The 16,351-nt window shown below is 30.6% G+C and overlaps 1 protein-coding gene across 1 annotated transcript in view; it reads left to right on the top strand.

Annotated features, from left to right (window-relative positions):
• Window positions 1-1,163: 1,163 nt before the first annotated feature.
• The window catches only part of LOC111085382 (protein FAM219A-like), a 44,802-nt gene continuing 29,614 nt past the window's right edge, over window positions 1,164-16,351 (top strand). The window contains exons 1-3 of the mRNA XM_022383674.1: window positions 1,164-1,221; window positions 8,964-9,241; window positions 13,215-13,311. Of these exons, the coding sequence (XP_022239382.1) occupies window positions 8,984-9,241; window positions 13,215-13,311 (355 nt within the window). The 5' untranslated portion in view covers window positions 1,164-1,221; window positions 8,964-8,983. The remainder of the gene's footprint in view (window positions 1,222-8,963; window positions 9,242-13,214; window positions 13,312-16,351) is intronic.

Genomic DNA, 16,351 nt, shown 5'->3' with positions numbered 1-16,351 from the left:
ATATATACCAGACTAACATATATCTAGTAAATGCTAGAGCACTCCTGAAGGAACAGGATAGTTCTCGAAGATAGGTGGCGTGACACTAGTCACGTGACCTCGCTGACGCTACAATATGATTATATTAATTTTCAAGGTGGCATGCCCTCAGACTCCCCCCCCCCCTCTTCCCTAGATTGAGCTGCCTTTCGCACAACTGTTTTAAAAGCTTTCCATTCTCTCTCATTAAGCTTACCAGCAGGTCTGGGAGCTCATAACCCTCAATATTTAGTTTCGATACCTGCAGTGAACACGCAGAGCCAGATAGTCCACTGAGTAATTTTGCACTTAACAACAAAGTCCAACCCAAAACTCCCATTAAATGAATAAATAATATTGCGTTATTAACGCTTACCTTAATTCATATTTATAATTCATTTGCTTAATTTAGAAAAATATTTTATTCTAGATTTTGTTGTTCATGAAATTTATAATATAAATAGTGCTTCCAGTAAAATTGCGTGTGTCACCTCCTGACTAGCTTGATGACCTCTGCGGGAAAAGGCCTCGTCGGCACTTGATGTGACAGAGGTAGTGCGGATATTACCATATTAATTATACTTGTCATACAACATTGTTAGGCCTTTGTTTTAACACCACATTCTTAATGTAGTCTTATTAGAGTTTTACGGAATTAGAAGAGTGTATTACAATAGTATTTCAACCATTCCATATTTATAATATCCATTGTCGACGACGCGTTTCACTCAATCCATAGCTCTTCAAGGCGGCTGGGATACAATGAACACAGCAGTAGTTAGAATATTAATTATATAGCCCATTTCTTACAACAATAATTATTGTGGTGTAAAGACCTTTTACGAGCTGGCAAAACATAATAATAATTAATTATACTTGTCATATGGCATTGTGTTACGCCTAAAGAGCTCTGGATTGAACGAAACGCGTCGTTGCTGATGGATATAACAAATATGAAGTGGTTGAAATACTGTTATTCTATATTCTTATAATTCTTGAAAATCCCTATAGAACTAGATTAACACTGTAGTTTAAAAACAGAACAGGGCTTTTGAACGCTTTTTATCTCATCATATTTATTTTGTTATGAAATTATATATTTCTGATAGTTTAAAGGATCGCAACTAGGTGGCAGCCGTGTTTTTATAACTGAATTTTTGGTTTACTTTGATTTAGTTGGATCTGTATTTCGCTTCTCATCTGGTTGGTTTTAATTATTAATTATAGCTATAAAATGTAATGCAACATATTTGTATTGTTTTTAGTGGAGCACAGTTTTATTCGTAGGATTGTCATTATAAAAGAAAGTATTTTTAGCGACTCATAATCCTGCAGTTTGTCAGTTTCAATTCGGTCTCACTCTCAAGTATTGAAGTTGAACTTTGAAAATTGAAGTAAACCAAGGAAGGTTAACTCGCACTGTCAAAGTGAAGTTAAAACTTTTAAGTAATAAAAGTTAAACCCCTGCTTACATAATACAATCTTGTATTACTATCAGTAGCTGCTGTTTTAAAAACATCTTAATATAAATTATAGATGATTTAGGCGGAGTATCAATGATGAACAAACGTGAAACGGGTAGTAAATTGAGTAACTGCTCTGCCAGTTTGTGCTTAGTAATACTAACACAAGCAATGAAAGGTCTGTAAGTTGGAAAAAATTACTACAAAAGTAGCTCAAGTAGAAAGAATGGTGTTTCAAAAACTTCAAGAAGCATTTCGAAACGTCGTCCTTTCTATCTGAGCTACTTTTGTAGATTAGACCTACAAAAGTCCAAGACTACAACAGTACTATAAACTAGTGTCGCTGTAGTACAAGTTGATGCTCGTTTCAGCTTTGGTCATCAATATATATATGTATATATCATTGTCAGTTCGGCTTTGCAAGTTTATTCAACTATGATACAAATGCAGTTTAGTTCAGTCTTGCAAACAACTTAAGTAAAATGGTAGTCCTAAAATTAATCATAAGCCCCTCAATTGCTCTAATGTGTATAGTATATATATTGTTGAAAGATTTAACATTGAAGGTTAAAGGATTTTGGAAAGTTGATCTCAAATGAAATTTTTTCTTGAGGTGAAGGCTGTAGCAGTAAATTATCAGCAAATGTGATATTTAACAGAAGTTATTAGGTTAAAAGTCTGAACTATAAAATAGGAATTTGTTATTTTTTGAGGATTTGTTGTTGAAATCCACTGTTAAATCAATTCAAAAGTATGTAATTGTAAAAGGTTAATTTATTTACTGACTTGAAAATAAAGTATTACTCTGGCCTATGAATACCTATGTATTGGGGAGAGGCTATTGTCAGCAGGTATTATGAAAATCAAATATTCATTTGCATTTTAATTTATGGGAATTATTTGTATATGTCTTGTTCTTAATGGAATAAAGACATAACAAAGTAGTGAAAATAAGAATGCACTTGGTCCTTCAATACTGTTCTTGTACAACTCTTGAGGAATAAAAACATTTAAGCCCACCCTTCATTTTTCAGGATATTGTCAATTTCTCTCTTAAACTTATAAAGTGCTAATCTTCAACATGTCATTTCAATAAGCTATTCATCCTGTTACTAAAAGTATTAGAAAATAAAACGATCTTAACTAAAACCTAGTCTGTCTTTTACAAATCTTAAACTTGTGTCCTTTCATCCTATTATCTTTAGAATATAGCATGAAACAACCAGAGGTTTTTATTATATTGATCACTTGGATAATCTTGTAAGTTTCAAATAAGATCACTTTTAATAAAATTTATATTGTAATTGTTTGAAAGTTTTATTTTGGATATCTGTGGTTAGACCACAAGGTTATATCTCATGGGACTAGCTAATTTGCATAATTTTACACAACATTAATATCTGTACGTCACCTCTAGGAGAAGGTTGTGTCAGTTTCATAGTACAAGCATACTGTTAGAAGGTGAGTTAGCACTTTAATATAACAAAAAAATTATAATTGATTTAATTGATAGAAGGAATAATAAATTAATAGTAAACAAAATCATAAAATAAAAGTCAAATTCACTATCTCACAACTGTCTTTCATTAGATAGGGGGACCAAAACTGTACAGAATACAGTGAGACAAAAAATGATGTGTAGGGAGATAATTACATGTACCTATTTTGTCTTATAATCAGTATGCTAAAAATACATCTTAAAATTCTGTTAGCTTTACTACTTGTGATAGAGCACTGCTTGGGTGACTTTTCCACCACTAAGCTTAGATCCTTTTCTTAAAACACTTAACAGAGTTCCTATTTATGTATATTAAAAGAACCAAAGTATGATAATCTAAATACATAATGCCTTGCACCTTCTGTAATTAAAAGTAATTTGCCAATTGATTTAAGTCATTCTATAGTACCTAAACATCCTTGATACAACTACAAATACACAAAAGTTTAATGTCATTAGCATGTTTGCTGTAAATAAGAAAAAGCAAAGACCCAAGCATTGACCCCTGACACACACTAATAGTAACAAGGCTGTTGTATCAGTGACATGACATTTAAAAAGATGTTCTGTAGAAGCATAAGATTATATTTTTAGCAAACATTGGCTTCAAGAATGATGCATAGACAAGTGGTTGTCTGCAAACTAATTATTTTAGAATTATTTAAAGTCTTTAGCTTCAAATGTAATGCATTAGGACGAGATATGAAGTGTAATACAATGTAGCCATTGTTGGCCCTAGTTGTCAACGTGATGTCATAATGGATAATGCCTGTAGTCAGAGCACCCAGTTGTGTTGGGAATATCCCGTTTATCAGACAAAATCCAAATGCTGATATTAAACTTGTGAGCTGTCATGAAAAATCAGTTAAGGGTATGTAGCTGAGTGCTTACACCCACTACATCTCAATTTGTACTGTCTGCAGCTAGTTGTGGGAAGGCAGTTACCCTTAGAGTTCTTAAAGTAGAAATAAATCCACCCTAAAATTTCTATGTGAAATACCCGATCTCTGCTCTTACAAAGGATATTAAAAGGAACAAAATGATCTTAAAGAGAACTACAAACTCAACCTTATTAGTTCTTACATTCTCAGCTTCCTCCCTTTCTCTTGAAGATTTATCCACTTTCCTTTATTTATATATATATATATATATATATATATATATAAGTTAATGGTTTTAAGAAAGTGAAAGTGGGTGTTAAAGAATTCTCTGAATGTAGTATATACTTTAAAGTATTTTTATCACTGCCTTAAAAATGTGGAGTAAACATTAAGCCCAGAATAGAGCTGGGCAATTATTGAAAATCACTGGGCTCACTAGTACATTCAATTAATTATTTTTATATAAGACGAAAGTTGGAATAATCCAAAATAGTAACAGTTGGCAATACTAAATCTAATATGTTGATTATTTCTGCAAGTATAGACATTATTCAATTAATCTTAACAACCTTGAATGAATTGAAAATAACGAGATCATGATGGTAATATTTTGATGACTTGGATATTTTGAATAACTGGAAATGCTAAGTTCAATTGATAACTTTTGTGATATTAATTAGTTTAGTCATAGTTTTAAGTAATTGAGTGTTTTACACTACACTAATCAATGCTTGTAAGTAATCAAGTTAATAGCCCAGCTCTAGTCCTGAAACAACTGTATGCCATAGAGTTATCTCTTTCTCAATAAAATTTTGATTGAAAAGTGGATGTTCATTAACTTATCTTTCATGATTTTAATTTTTATCCTCTCAAAACAAATTTCAATGTTATTTTTGAATTTATGTGTATAAATAGAAATTATTTTTGCATGGTTTATTATTTCTCATTTAATTTTCCATTCTACATCATGTGTGTAAGAAATTTTGTTCTTAATTTGATGTGCTCTATGCTGTACTACCATAAGGAAGTGGGAACAAGAAGCTAAATTTTGTGAAAAAGTGAATAAAATTTACTGCTATTTTTTATTTGTTTGTAAAAAAGAGGTGTTTCTTATTTGTGACATACTGCAGATAAGACATAACCAAAAACCTTCCTAGAAAACTCTTGTAACTGAAAAAGCTATATTATGAAACTAGTTTTATATTTCAGTGAATGTAAATGTAATGTCATAATGTATTTTAATATTTCAAAATATTTCTTGCTTTTCTCTATGTATAAACTCATGTGGTACATCAAAATTACATATATATAGTGTAATTTGGAAGTTTGGAAATAATATGGGCCCAATTCTGTAGGGTTACTAAATAATACATAGTCTAAAGAGGAAAAATTCATAATCATTTAGTCTGGTAAATGCTCAGACACCTAAGTAATGTATTTTTTTTTTGGTAAGTGTAGAAATGTAAGTAGTATATTTTATTCTTTAAATGTTTAATGATTATAGGATAAATTTTTAAATATATAAAGTAATATTTAAGGGCAATAAAGGACCTGTTGGCCCATCAAAGGCTGCACCATCCACTAAAAAGAGAAAAAAACTCAGATCCAGTTGTGATGATTTAAATATTTTTCAAGCATTCCCTTAAACTTCTGGCATCCACCACATCGAAAGACTGATCATCCTGTTAGAAAAGTAAAAATGTTTAAACTGAAGATTACTCCTACCCTGCAAAAATTTATATTTTTGTTCCCTTGTTGTACAATTCTTAACATTAAATATGAAAAAAGGTTGATACATCAGTATTATCAGTTCTTTTAATAATCTTGAAAACCTCAGTCAGACCCCCCCCCCTATAACTTTTTTCAAGGAAAAACAATTTCACAAATCTTAACCTGACCTCATATCACATCCATTCCAGGTACCATCCTAGTAGCCCTCCTTTGAACCCTTTATGATAATTCAATGTCCTTTTTAAGGTTAGGAGCCTGAGACTAAAAACAGTACTCCAAATGTGGCTTCACCAGTGACTTACACAATGAACTGATTATCTCTTTAGACTTGCACTCCATATTTTTGTAAGTACAACCCAAAATGCTATTTGTTTTACAACTAGCAACAGCACATTGCTTAGGTTGCTTATGACACTGATCAACTAAAATGTCAAGATCCTTTTCTTTCATACAACTGTTAAGGTTATTGCCATCAAAATTATACTTATAATTTAAATTGTGATAACCCACGTGCATTATCTTTGATTTATGTTAATTAAAAGTCATCTGCCACTTTGCCTAACTTGCCAAATAATCTAAAACATTTGTAAAATAACAGCATCCTATTCACAGAATATTATCAGCAAACATAAGCAGTTGATTGACCATTTCTTTAATTGTGACATTAATGGAAATAAAAACAGAGCAAATGTCCCAAACTGAGCTCTGAGGTATCTCACTTGTGATGTTAATCCAGTTTGACTGAAATCCATTTATAACAACCCTCTGCTTTATTCCTTCCAGCCTTTCTTCAATGCAATGACTCACCTTATCCACCATATCCTTAGAGATAATTTTTTTAACAAGCTTTTTAAATATACTTATAAATATAAATGATAGTTGGGGTCTGTGAAATGAGATTATGTTAAGTGTGTGGTCTTGTTATTTTGGGGTACCCACAAATGGTAATTTTTCACATCCCTTGCAGTACAACATTTATTGTTTTGCATGAATGAACATGTGGGGAGTGAAAAAAATAAAGAAAATAGTTAACATTTCATAGGCCTGTCTCTCTCTTTCTTTTGCTTGAAACCTTCATTCTTGTGGGAATCACTTTTAGTGGCTAGTGTTTGTGATCTGGCAGCATCTTATAGCACAACCCTGTTTCATTGCTGTTGAAGATTTGTTTGGTAGTGTATCCACTCTCCTTCAACAGTGATTTCAACTCACTTGGGTAGGAATTGGGAGCAGCATTATCTGCTGAGTAAATTTCTCTGGATACAAGAAATTAGCTGATGGCGTGTACCTTTTTGAACTTATCAAACCAGCTTTCTCCATTGATGCTATGACCAAACTTCTCAGCCTGTGCTTTAACATTCATGCCAGAAATGGGAAAATCTTCCAAGCAAGCCATGAACAAAACACTGTCAAAACTTGCATATTTAGTGATAGAAAATTGGGAGCCAAACTTTGATCCTGTTATCTGAATTCAAGTTATATCGGTGCACACTTTAATGGGGTTCTACTGTATATATAATTACTTGTAGATTTATTGTAAAAAAACAAAACATTTGTTATTTTGAAATCTTTAAATTTTCATATCATTCTGTGACTGGGAAGCAAGTTTTGTAGTTGATGACAACACTTGCTTATATTTAATAATGGTGAGAAAGCTTGAGAAATATTGAGTAAAGGAATTTATAGGATAGTTAAGGTAAGTACAATATTGGAAAAATAATATTTATGGCATAAGTTAAATAATAGATTTATACAACTTATCAGATTTTAAAAAATGAACTTCATAGATTCAAGAGTAAGCTTAGTTGTTATTATTCTAATATAGGACTATGAGGAACAAAATGTATGAGTTTAACACTTATATATTTATATTAATTATTATTGTCTTTAATAAACAACTCATTATTCAGAAGAACTGGCAAATCATCAGGCTTGTCCTCTTGCTACCAGCATGGGTCAAGCAACTACAATATCAATAGGAGAAGAATATAATATTTTAACCTCACTATATTTGTTATATCTAGTGTAGTCATAGCCTTTTGCCTAATACCAGGGCTCTTCCTGCTCACTGGGATACAACAGACACAGTAGTGGTTGAAACATTATTTATATTAGTGAATTTCTTAACAATAACTGTTACAGTATGAACTGGATTAAGTTGATGAAATGAAATTTTTCATCAATCTTATTTATGCCACAAGAAATAAGAATTAGGGTATAGATTTGTTAGTAATATATTATTTATTTGGGAAGTGAACTAAAAGAATATTGTTAGTATCAAGTTAAAGCTTGTTTCAAAGTCTTTCCTTCAAAATAAAATTTATTGGCTTTAGTCAATCCATTTTATTCAGAAATGTTTGTAAATTTTCAAGGTCCATTAACTCAGAACTATGGTAAATTCACCCTTAATTATATAAATTGTTAAGGTTAACTATTTCACAACAATACTGAATTCACTTTTAACTAAGTTACGCTGCTTTCCCTTTTAATTTTGTTTAAACCACTTTCAGAACATAATTAAGACACACAATTCAAGTGAAACTTCTTACTAGGTAGATTTCATGTTAGTAAATGCAATTGCTTGAAAGAGTAACGTAATTTTTTTCTCAAAAAACAGGATGGAAAATATGCAAAATTGTTCACTTTTAATAAAAACCATTATATTTTTATAAAAAAATATATGCAAACAAATCTTTATTAAAAACACTGATATACACTTTTCATGAGTGAATAAGAGGTCAAAGGTATACAGGTGCTATGAACATTGGGAAAAAGTTTAACTGGAGTGCTGCTCACATGTGAAGATGCATTTTTAATTTCACTCTTTCTGGAGACATTTGTAATCCTTGTTCTGTCAGATATAATTTGAATCATTGATCATGTCTCTGTGATACTTACTTTAAGATAGAGCAGTGTTTGTTTTAACCTTGATTTTTATTCCATAGGTCAAATTGTGACTTTGGATTTCTCAGGAACCACTGGAGCTAGAAACCTGAATATTTTACTTTATAAGTTTTTTTGTAGATTTTATTCTAATATTCTTCCCAGAATTTGTTCTAGTTCAGTTTTAACCTTTAAACCATTTAGAAAATGTGTAACAATGAGAATGGTTGAAGAGGAATTTTGATAGTGATTATGCATGAACGAGATATTTTTTTCAATATTTTATATGAGATATTTAAGCCAGCTCAATATCTTTTGCCTCATTGAATTATCTTTTCTGTTATTAAACTCAGTGCTGTATGTCCTAACAGAAAAAAAACAAAAACATTTTAATAATAGAAAAAAGCTTTTTTCCTGAAATTTTAGGCTGTTTGAATATAAGTGTTTTGTTACAAACTCTCATTGTTCTGTTTTTTTTTTGTTCTTTTGTAGGCTTCTGTATACTCTCAGTTATGGAGGATAGTGGATTTGATAGTGATACTTCAAAGTCTAATCTAAAGCCTTTGAACTCTAAACCACAGCATATTCGAATGTTTTCCAATACAGAAACCTCAAATAAGAGCCATCACTGTGGAGATTATGAAGAATCTCAAAAGCCTAATGATGATGGAGGTGGAGCTGCAGACCTACAGATGTTCCATGGTTCACCACCAGCTGAATTCAGTATACCTGCAAGACCAGTTGAGCCTAGTGAACCCAAGAACCTGAATGTAAAGCAGTGCTGCATGTAGATAAGCATGATATAACTGAAATATACATATATGTATATATATGATTTGTTTTTGTAGATATTCAGTTACTGTTTACCTAGGTCTAAGAGTCAGTACAGTTGGGATAAATGTAAAGACTGCTTCCAACAGTCACATTATAGGAAAGTAATGTAAATTTAGGTAAATTTAACAACCTAGAGGTTTTCATGTTATAATGTATGTACAGGAATGAACTATATTCATGAATATGTGTATTAACATACAAATTACATTGTATATGAAATTGATATATTTTGTTAAGGTGGTATGATAAGGATAATCCAAGCACTCAGTTATTCGATCTCTGTTATAACTATAGATTAAGGACTTAGTAGTGATTTGTTGTAAGTAGAATAAAAGAAACAAGATGCAGTGTGAAATTGAAATGAAAAATATTTACTGAATATGAAAAGTTGATCATTTAGTGGAAAGTCTATTGCAGGATATTGAAGTTAAAGATAAAATAATTGGAGAAAGTAAACTGTATAAATAAAGAAAAGAAACTAGAATCAATAAAAGGTTGAGAAGTTAAAATATATTTCACAAAAAATGGAGTTCAGCCCTACACAATCAGAAGATAAAAGAAGAAATGATTAAATGGAGATGAAAGTCCACTAGCTAGTCTTGATCCTTTCAATTCAGAATTGAGTATTTTTAAAAATGTCAAATATGAATTCTCTGTAGCTGACCAGTCAGAAAATTGGATCACAAGAATCTGCTAAATGTTTATGTGTTCTGGCCTGGAACCTGACCAACTCTTCAACTGGGAAGTTGCTGTTTTAGAGGTGCATCAGTGCATTAACATGTTAGAAAATACAGCTATCTAGGGTTGGGATTCAAAAATTGTAAATGTGGTTTCCTCCAAAAAAACTTAGACATGTGTACCACATGTCAACAGCCAACTATGAAGACATTATTTGGGAATTATGAATCTGAATGAAGATGTATATGAGGTATGAGAATGTAACTTTGATTAAGCTATGAAGTAAAAAAAACCTGCAGGTTTAGCTGCAGTTGCTTTGTTGGAGGCAAAGCACCGTAATGTTAGTGTGCTGACAATTAAACTCAAAGTCTTAGCCATGATAACAAACCATACTTATTAAAAAGATTACAATGATGAATGGGTACTGAATACACTGAAGGAAAAGCTCTGAGAAGTGCAGAACATTTAAAGTACTCGTATGTATCCTGGGCACTACTAGTTGTACAGTAAGGTGAAGTGTGATCATCACAGATTGGTAAATGTGGTATTGAATCTTGCAACCTCTGACAATTCTTTGACCAATTAAGGATGCAGGAAGAAGTGTTGTACAGTTGTTAATACCTACCTACCCAAGTGCAGTGCTTGACTTGTGATGTAGCTAGTGGTTGCAAGATCTCTGAGATCTAAAATTCTTCAAATTCATACAGGTAATGAAGGACTACAGCCAACTGTTGGCCACATTCATACAGGTATTGAAGGACTACAGCCAACTATTTGCCACATTCATACAGGTATTAAAGGACTACAGCCAACTATTGGCCACATTTATACAGGTATTGGCCACATTCTTGCAGTATTGAAGGACTACAGCCAACTATTGGCCACATTTTTTCTGACATGTAGAGTGATGGTGTATTCAACTTCCAAAAACAAATAAGGGCCATGTGTTGAAAAACTGTTGGGATTTTCCTCATTGTGGTCTATTTGTGCCATAATAAGTCCAGAAAAAATCCAGAAATTCTCAAACACTAATATTTTGGAAGAAAAAAATATTGGTTTTCTGGTTTATTAGTATTAAGGCATTCGAGCAATGTACTTTTGTTAGTGGCATGATATATAGGATTTTAAGTTGCATTTACTGAAATATTGAACACAAGTCTAAAGTGGTTATAAGTCATTGTATAAGCCACTGGTTAAGTTGCATTTGAAGTATGGTGTTCAGTCTTGGGTTCCTTACTTTAGAAAGAACATTGAATTATTGGAAATGGCTTAGAGGAGGGCTACTAGGATGATACCTGGGGTGGAAAGGCTGTCATATGAGGATAAGTTAAGACTTCTGAATTTTGTTTTCTTTTGATAAACAAAGTTAGAGGGGATATGATTAAGGTTGTTAAGGGAATAGATAATCTTGACGTATCATATTTTTTCATACTTAATGGTGAGAATGGTAAGACTAGGGGACACATATATAAATTTTGGCAGGGTAGAAGTCATCTTCAGCTGTGTTTTATTTTTCTAACAGGGTGGTTGGCCTTTGTAATGGGTTGCCTTAAGTTGTTATAGATCCATTAATTTAAGAGGTTTATAAGCAGTGCTTATTAATTAAATAAGGTTGTATATTGTTCTCCCAAGAGACATAAACAGTATGTTCCCAATTTTTCAGTTAAATGTTTTCTAAATATCTAGTATAGAATTTATCAAAGTTTTAGAAATTTGGTAAATTTAAAATCCATTTAACATTATTAAATATATTTAAATTTTCTGACGTGTATCATTAAACTTTTCAATTCCCAGTTTTCTTATTGTTTATTGCCTCTGGTAACATTCTTTGAAAAATGCATAAAATTGTACTGTATTTGTAATGTAATGTTACTGTAACTGTGCTTTTAGTGCTAGTTGAGTAATATTTATTCCTTTATGTGCAGTTTTAATCAGTTGTAATGCACACATATCTCTCATCAGTTTGCTTCATTTTAGTTAGCACATGATTTCTGAAAACGTATTTTTCCTACATTTTTCACATATTTTTCTCCTTTGATTTTATAGTGATCTGTTCAATGTTGTAAATTTTTGTAATTCCTTTAATACTAGTTTATTAGGTGCATAGAAAACTTTGGCATTGTTGTTTATCTGGTTCTTAGGTTAATCATGCTTATTTAAAGTGATATACTCAAGTTTTTAGGTTCAGTTTGAGGTAGTTGTATAGCATTAATGTAAACATATATTGTACATTTAAGTGGTATATCTCTTAAGTGCAGTGTGTATAGCCATATCTTGTGAAATTATTAAGATTTACTAACATTTAATAGTATAGTATAACGGTATTATAGAAATTTAGCTTGATCTAGTGATATGAAATATAAATATGTGTATCCCAGTAATCAGATTTAGGATGGAAATTGAAACACAGCATATTTGTTATACTTAGGTAATTTCATTAAATATTTAGATTTACAAGGCTTATAATACTATTATTACATCAAAAGAACAAGTCAGCTGTTTTTTTTATTATGATAATATTACATACACTGTATGAAACTATAATGTGTGTTACTAGAATAACAAGTTTCAAAAATTTATTATGTTATTTTTTTCAGAAATTTGGTGTTTGAAATAATATAATAATAATAATACTTACTGTAGAAGAAGAATTATTTTTTATACACTAGAGGTCTTTTAATTACAAACAGAAACAGTGAATTGAAATATGCTCAGTGATATCATATATAACTAATGCATATTGTGGTTTGACCCTCTTTATAACCCTAATTTTGAACCAGAAAATGCCTTAAAGACTGAAAGGCTGTATATTTATGTTCATACATTATTGATGTGAAAAGAAAAACATTTTTTCATAATTATTGTTTTGATATGACTTGAAAATGATTCAGGAACTTTGCCAGAACTTTTGGTGTTATGTTACAATATACTAGCATGTGTAGATAATGAATTATGTGTTTCATCAAAACAATTTTGAATGTATTTTTATGCTAACAAAATACACTTTCTTTTTTGTACAGTTATAGTCAAAATTGGTCCATGTACCAGATAAATACTAGCTGTCAACTTTTTTGCTAAAGACTTCATGATAGTATCCACATATATACAGATGTAACATTCAACAGCTATTTGTTAATTTGGCAGAATATGCACATCTTTACGTTTTATATTTGTTTATATTTTCCTAGGACTAGAACATTATGGCTGATAAAGTAAATTATTACATTTCAGTGTTCTGGGCAGACAGAAGAAATCTCTGGTGGCGTATCCTCAACAGCATCTTCAACAAAGCCCCTTCCCTCAGTAGCAAAGTTACAGAAGAGATTAGGTTGGAAGTTTTGAATTTTTGGCTAATAGCTTTTTTTTTATTTATTTAATACAGTTTTAGAAATTACATTTTGTACAGTGAATATATAAGGAATTTTTGACAGTTTTAAATATTGTATGCATTTTATTAATTTAATCATTTTACACTTTAAATTTGTAAAACCTTAAAAAAATGTATAAACTTAAACCGCAGTTTTTAAGTTTTTTGGGATTATATGCTTTATTTATAGATTCTGTAGCTGTGAAGTCTGTGTTGCAAATATATTTCAGCATTTTATTAAATACTTTAAGTAGTTTGAAAGCCCCTGCCACTTTTTTTTTAATTTTCTAAAGAAAGGTGTTCATATAAGTATGTAGATTGTTATATAGCTGTTTGTTCCTAACACTGATCATTGTCTTACCAATTTTAACACTTTGTGTTACCAATGGCTATTATTATTCTTACTGTAAAACACAACACTTGAATCAATATTTAACCAAGATTTCTGATTGTGCAAAATATATTCTGATAGTTTATAATCTCTTCCGATACTAAATGTATAATAAAAAGTTACAGGCCTGTTGATAATCTAAAAGAATAAATGTTTTTATCTTACCTTATTCTATCCCAAAATAACAAATTATTATAGTTGTTTGTTTAAATACGCTTACATTTTCTGTGAAGGTATAGATTTTTTGACATAATAAGTAGTATGTCTTAAAACCTTTTTGTTCCAGAAATATAACAAATCCTAATATTACTAAATTCTGTTCTTTATTAAGAAATCACTGCTATACGTGGCACAAATGGTATGTGTGTGTGTGCTTGTTAATGTGCTCAACTATGTTTCTAGGTTAAATCCTAGTAAAGTTCAAGTGGCGAGTTGAACATACAAAATACATGGCTGAAGACTTGTAACGCTAAAATCAGGGTTTCATACCTATATTGGGCGCAGCACAGATAGCTCATTGTGTAGCTTTTTGCTTAACTGTAAACAAACAAAATGTAAAATAACAGCCATAAACTGTGATTTCCCTTATAATTTTAGTAATAAGTAATTAGTATAAAATATAGAGTTTTTAATTTTTGTGAATTAACTTTTAGATATATATTCAATAGGTTTACAATGTAACAGAAGGTTTGCTCAAGATATTGATCATGTAATAATACTGAGTCTTGTATTGAATCAACATTAGATTAACTTTAGATCTATATTGAATAGGTTTACTATGTAACAGAAGGTTTGCTTAAGATATTGATTTTGTAATAATACTAAATCTCTTATTTAATCAACATTACATTAACTTTAGATCTATATTGAATAGGTTTACTATGTAACAGAAGGTTTACTCAAGATATTGATTATGTAATATTACTAAATCTCTTATTGAATCAACATTAAATGAAATAAAGAAAGTGGACATGAAGTGTAAAACATAAAAACACAATCTTTATTATTATTGACAAAGAAACACAAACACAGTATGTGTACTTTGTGGTTATAATTACCATGGATGATTGTTTTTACTGAATATTGTAACCATCCAAGTTGAAGTCATGTACAAGACTGAACTGATATATGAAGACAAAGTTTTATACTGACTAAATACAATGTTTTTAGGTTTCAAGAAATCTTGCAATTACCACATGATTGGTCATTCTCATTACAACAAAGGCGCAGCCATAATCTCTAGACATTACATGAACAACTGTTGAAAGACACTGATTTCAACATCTTTACACAGTGTGCTATATTATGCAATGCTCTTCCTAGGTGTTAATTTGAAACATGATCTACTTAGTGGCTTTCATGACCATGTATTATGCAAAACCTGCACATATTCAAAAACAAAGAATGAAATCTAAATAAGCATAATGCTACAAGTAGCTAGAAACACATGGTAAATTGATATGTCACATTTTCCTGTTTTCCCAGCTGCAGGCTTGTCCTCAAGCTGGCAATTAACTTTAATTTTAAACCCAATAATATGGAAACTTGTGCTGGCCAAGGATTACATTAACTCTTTCTTAGTTCCAAAAACATTTAATACCACACAGGTGTCACAGCTCTTGAACAAACAAAAAAATCAAGCAAAAATACCTTTAATAAAAATCAATACAATACTACAAAAATACCCTTGAACAAAGAAAAATTCGAAATTGAACCTTTTATTACAGAGAACTCAAATTATATAAACTAATAATTTCATTACAATAACAACCTTTAACAGTGAATTATATTACATTCCAGCAAAGTAAAACCTTTAACTGAGTTCAGTGTTACAACTGAAATTGAGAAAAATATTCTTTAACATAGAACAGATACATAATTTCAAAATGAAACCACTTCACATAGATGCAAGCATAAAATCACACTAATAGAAACTCTAATCTTATACCTTGGCTAAGTCATAGTGTGCATGTCATGACCTCTTACAAAGTTACATTTAATTAAATAACTTTATTATCAATGTATGTTAATGAACTTAGTGTTAAAATGTAGTTTTTAATTCAATGTTTTATATTATCTCCACTTTAATTTCTCAATTTTAGAATTACTGTATTTCCTTTTATGATTTTGATAGTGTTCAGTCAATTAGAAACACTAACTATAGATGTTGACAGGCCAGAATACACAATTTAAATTTCCTACCTTAAACTGCTAAGATTTAGATATATTTATAACAACTGTCAGAAGCTCCTCCATTATTATTACATCTTTGAATGAATTTATCTGTACAATATGATCCGTACTAATAGAATTTTAGTATGGCTGTATCTTTTTTGTGAACAGACACTTGCCTCAAATGTGTTACTTGTGATAATTTTTACTTCTGCACCAAGCAGATAATGGAATTTTTTAAACCTATTTATAGCTTAGTTAGAAAGCCAGTTATCACTTTCTACTATGGGTCACGGGTGAAAGGCCATGTCATCACATTTGTTGACTCGCATTCAAAATTTTATTGAACTACTATTTTATGAATTTATGTCAATAAGTTTGGTATCAAACTGTAGATTATAATTAAAATTTTAATATTATATATTACTCAATTTCTTA

Source organism: Limulus polyphemus, unplaced genomic scaffold, assembly GCF_000517525.1.
Source record: "Limulus polyphemus unplaced genomic scaffold, Limulus_polyphemus-2.1.2 Scaffold359, whole genome shotgun sequence".
NCBI classification, from domain to species: domain Eukaryota; kingdom Metazoa; phylum Arthropoda; class Merostomata; order Xiphosura; family Limulidae; genus Limulus; species Limulus polyphemus.
Note: the sequence above shows the minus strand (reverse complement) of the source record. Positions and strands in the feature narration are given on the sequence as shown.